Consider the following 3,321-nt stretch of genomic DNA (forward strand, 5'->3'; position numbering starts at 1 on the left):
CAACTTCAATATGACTGTAATGTTTGCAATAGTTACAATGAATACCTTGGTGTTGACCACTGCGTCCTCCATTTTTTCCACCATGACCATGGTAGTGGGAAGAAAGAACATATTATTCATTGGGAGATGGAGTAGAAACCGGTCCAAAAGCATAAGTTGTAGCTAAGTCAACCGTTGTTCACTAAATGCTTCATAGTTAGGAACAATGGATCATTATAAAATCTGGTGACGAACGAAATCAAGTTCTGGTGGTAGTCCGACAAGTGCCATGATCATGAAATACTTACTGCATTGTTCAACTGAGTTGTTTTATCTTTTGTAAAAGGCATTATGGTTGTGAAATTTTCCTTAAATGCATCATGCTTACTCATATAGGCTTGCATATCTATATTCTCCAATTTCAAAGAGTTAAGTTTTAGGATGATATTTTGGGGACAAATCGATCCGGAAGAGGCGATTCCAACAATATAGGCATCTCGCCAGAAGGTTGTCGGGAACGACGAGCCTAATGGCCTGCAGTGCCGATTGTTAAAGATTTAACAATCCATGGTTCAAAAATCACTAGTTTTAATTTAATTGTATACCATTCAAAACCTATTAAGCTATATATGAAGCATATACAAGTGATATTTTATTTAATATGCTTGCTTTCCACAACTTTTAGAAATAGGACCATGAAAGCAAATTTAGAGCAATGTGTCCAAGAAGCAAATTACATAAAGTGACATACATAATAACATTACAAGTACTGTATGAATATACATGCACAGCTTATTTATAGAAGTTGGATATATCACACTTGACACGAAATTCATGATGATGAGAGGATGAAAACTATGCCGCTGCAGCTTGGTAATTAGAACTTGATGTTCCGCCCAACTCAGAATGAAAAGACCATGAAAGAACTTCATGTGCTGCAGATCCTGGTGCTACAAATCCTGCTCCAGTGGTAGCTGAGATACCAATCCTTACCCACTCAGGAACAACATCCTTTAAAGACACGACGTCACTAAGGGTATAACTAAATAAATTAGGATAAGTTAAATCAACATTTAACACATTAGTAGCAACATGAAATTTTATCACAACATTAGCCTGTCCACGATTCCGCAGAATCCACGACGCAATACTTTTGGAATGGATAGAGTTAACATTAATTCCAATATGTCTATCTCCGTTTCTTGGATCCCAGGGAGGATTATAGAAAGTGTCAAATTCGACGGCAACAATGCGAATAGATTGAGAATCAACCCTATTGAAAACTCCGAGATACTCACCACCACTTTGCGGCCTAGTATGTACCGGTGCGATGAAGAAGGCCAATCCGTCGGCTGGGTTAAAAGTTCTCTCTACATTTATAACAAAAGTGAAGGAAGTATTAAAATCAACAACATTAGTTTGTGAATGGAAAACAAAGTTTGGAGACAAAATTAGTTTGGATTACGAAAAATGTGAATGAACGTGTTGAACTTTTATAGACAAATTTGTATAACTTTTGCCCACAATTGAAAAAAGTAATCATGGTGAAATGTTATAAGTTATCCCCATGATTATTAATAGTAATCATGGTGAAAAATGCTCCTTTTAAATTAAAACATACTAAAATATAGTTTATTTTCCTTCATAACAGAACAACGCCCTAGCGAAAAGCCTCAAGAATAGAACAACGCCCTAGTGAAAAACTATCTCCATAAACCTATGAAGCATCTTTTCTTCACTAACTTTCATTATATCTTTTCCAACTCATAATCAAGAGAAAAAAAAAGACAAAACGCACAAGAAGGATACATGAAACTCATTTCTTTAACTCTATTTTTCATATTTTTGGTACATGAAATGTTTCACCACTATTCATGTTACAATAATGTTGTTATTGTTGTTGTTGTTGTTGTTAGTGTTGAGACTCTAAGCCATAGAGTTTTAATGTTGCATCATGTTGTTTAGATTGAGATTGAATGTTATATTTTTTTTGCTTTTGTTGAGATAAGTAATAGGTTTATTGTTGATGCTATTGTTGTTTTATTGAGTTTAAGATTGTTGTTATTGTTGTTTAGTTATTGTGACTTAGCAATGTTTTTAATGTTATATATTGTTGTGATTAAGAGTGTGAGTGAGAGTGAGATTTTTTAATATTTTGTGTTATTTAGAATATTATATGTAATTGTTGTTGTTTTGTTGTTGTGACTTAGTAATGTTTTGTTTTTAATAAAGTGACTTAGTAAAATTTATGAACTTAGCAAAGTTTTCATTCAAGATGCATGCTTTTACAAGGATTTGATTTAAATTTCAAAAAGAATTATGGATTGTTGTTGGATAAAAGCTAATAGATTAAGTCCGGTATATGAGAAATGAGTTATTGAATTTTTTAATTTCGCAGAAAGAAAACTTCCTGACAACATTGGAATCTTTTATTGTCTTCGTGTTATATTTGAAATATCAAAATTTTTGAAAGAAAAAAAAGCAATATTCAACCACCTATGTCGTGATGGAATTAATCAATATTATATCATATGGATGTGGCACGGTGAAATCGATAAAAATCAAATTGCGACCTCACATGGACATTAAGTTGATGAAGATATGGATGATCAACTAGAAGATATGATATGTGATATTGGAGAAAATTCTTTTAGGAAATCCAATGTGTATGATACTTTATACAGCGACAATGATGAGTCCTTATATATGTGTGTGTAGTGACAATGACAAGTCTTTATGTGTACGTGTGCGTGTGTGTGTGTGTTGTAACGCCCCGATTTTATTAAAATTATTTTTTTGGAATTTAATTGTGTGGTAGTTGTGGTTGTATTGTGTTGATTGATATTTTGATGTGTTGTGTTATCATTGGTGTGAGATAGTTACCTTAGAATGATATAAACTAAGGTATTGGTGTGTGTGAGCAAAAGTATAGAAATGGTGGTGTGGTGAGTAAAACTAATTAATTATATTAGTTATTATTTAGTTAATTAGTTAATATTGGTTGAATATTAAATTAATTAGTTAATTGAGTGGGTTATTATTATTACTAGTAGTATTATTTTAAAGGTGGAAATTAGTGATAATAGTAATAAGCTAATAAAATAATTAGAGGTATTATTATTTGTTATTATTCTATTTGGTAAGATTATTAATAATAATATTAAGAGATATATCAAAATAAAATAGAAAAGGGGGATAGTGAGATAAAAACAGAGAACATGTAACATTTGGGAGAAAAGAGAAGAAATTGAGAAGGGGAGCTCAATAGGGAATTCACCATTGTCGAAGGTCAAAGAATCAATTGTTACGAACTCTAAGGTAAGGACGGAGTTCTGATTATCT

General features: G+C 32.1%; 1 protein-coding gene across 1 annotated transcript; it reads right to left on the reverse strand.

Annotated features, from left to right (window-relative positions):
• Positions 1–834: 834 nt before the first annotated feature.
• Positions 835–1,407, reverse strand: LOC127100925 (lectin-like; the record flags this gene model as incomplete). Its single annotated transcript, XM_051038235.1, has 1 exon — positions 835–1,407. A coding segment is annotated over one exon (573 nt), but the record flags the coding sequence as incomplete, so codon positions are not given.
• Positions 1,408–3,321: the final 1,914 nt, after the last annotated feature.

The sequence above is a fragment of the Lathyrus oleraceus genome, chromosome 7 (genome assembly GCF_024323335.1).
Source record: "Lathyrus oleraceus cultivar Zhongwan6 chromosome 7, CAAS_Psat_ZW6_1.0, whole genome shotgun sequence".
Lineage (NCBI taxonomy): Eukaryota > Viridiplantae > Streptophyta > Magnoliopsida > Fabales > Fabaceae > Lathyrus > Lathyrus oleraceus.